This window comes from Octodon degus, unplaced genomic scaffold, assembly GCF_000260255.1.
Source record: "Octodon degus isolate 3935 unplaced genomic scaffold, OctDeg1.0 scaffold00005, whole genome shotgun sequence".
Taxonomy (NCBI): domain Eukaryota; kingdom Metazoa; phylum Chordata; class Mammalia; order Rodentia; family Octodontidae; genus Octodon; species Octodon degus.
In genome coordinates this window covers 10244718-10245692 of record NW_004524581.1, presented here as the reverse complement: position 1 = coordinate 10245692, position 975 = coordinate 10244718, and the positions used below count along the sequence as shown (strand labels likewise).

The 975-nt window shown below is 55.0% G+C and overlaps 1 protein-coding gene across 1 annotated transcript in view; it reads right to left on the bottom strand.

Moving 5' to 3' along the window:
* Adamts14 (ADAM metallopeptidase with thrombospondin type 1 motif 14) overlaps nt 1-975 on the bottom strand; it is a 70212-nt gene that overhangs the window by 3712 nt on the left and 65525 nt on the right. Inside the window, exon 20 of the mRNA XM_023723300.1 lies at nt 235-364. Within this exon, the coding sequence (XP_023579068.1) occupies nt 235-364 (130 nt within the window). The remainder of the gene's footprint in view (nt 1-234; nt 365-975) is intronic.

Below are 975 nucleotides of genomic sequence, written 5' to 3'. Positions count from 1 at the left end.
CACAGGCCTGCTGATTAAACCATGTGCCCTGAATCTGTGTTTTGTGCTGGACTTGCTCCAAGAGATTGGGTGTAGAATTTTCAACTTGTGGCAACACGTTAGTCCGCAAAATCTTTAGATTTTGTATTTCTGATTTTGGAATAGGGGTACTGAACCTGTATTTGAGGTTTCTAAGGCCTGGACGCCAGGTTAAGGCCAGAGGAGCTGGGCGGAGCCTCCCCCTACGCCACTCACCTTCACAGGCCGGCAGGCTGCAGCCCTGCATGGAGTCGGGCTTGTCCCCCTCGCACTGCCTGAGGCTATTGGCGGTGGGCCTGCACACCACCTGCCGCTGCTGGACGCCCTCTCCACAGGTGGCAGAGCACTGTTGTGCAGAGTGTGGACCCAGAGGTGCAGGGAGAGACAGAGGACAGCCATGAGCTCAGAGTCCAGCCAAAGCCCAAGGATGGAAGGCAGGAGCCACATCTTCACCAACATGTAAGGACTCCTTCTGAACACCCAGGCAGGACACCATTTCTGTCCTCAGATTCTAAACCAGTGACAGGGCTGCCACCCAAGCTCAGGATTCCTTCCATGACCTCAACAGTGAACCCCCGGCTGTGCAGGGAACTTCTGGGACCTCATTCCAGCCACGACCACCTGTCCACTGTGCCTGCTCTGTGCCCAGGTTCTCACGTAATCTACGGCTCGCTCTGGCAAGCCCCTGGTGTGACCCATCATGTGGCATGAGCGAGGGCAGGACAATTAACTTGACGCACTGTAGCTGGATCGTGGCATCTGCCATCCCTGACTCTGTTCGCAACTCTATAACCCAAAAGACCTAAGTGACAGTTTCTATGGAGCCTTCTGTCTCTGACATTCAGTGGCTTCATGACTCTGTTTACCCAACACGGGCTCACAGAGACATGTTTACAGGGTCGTCTTCCTCACAGGGGCAAGTCATGAGCACACAGGGCAGTAACAGACTGCAGGCGC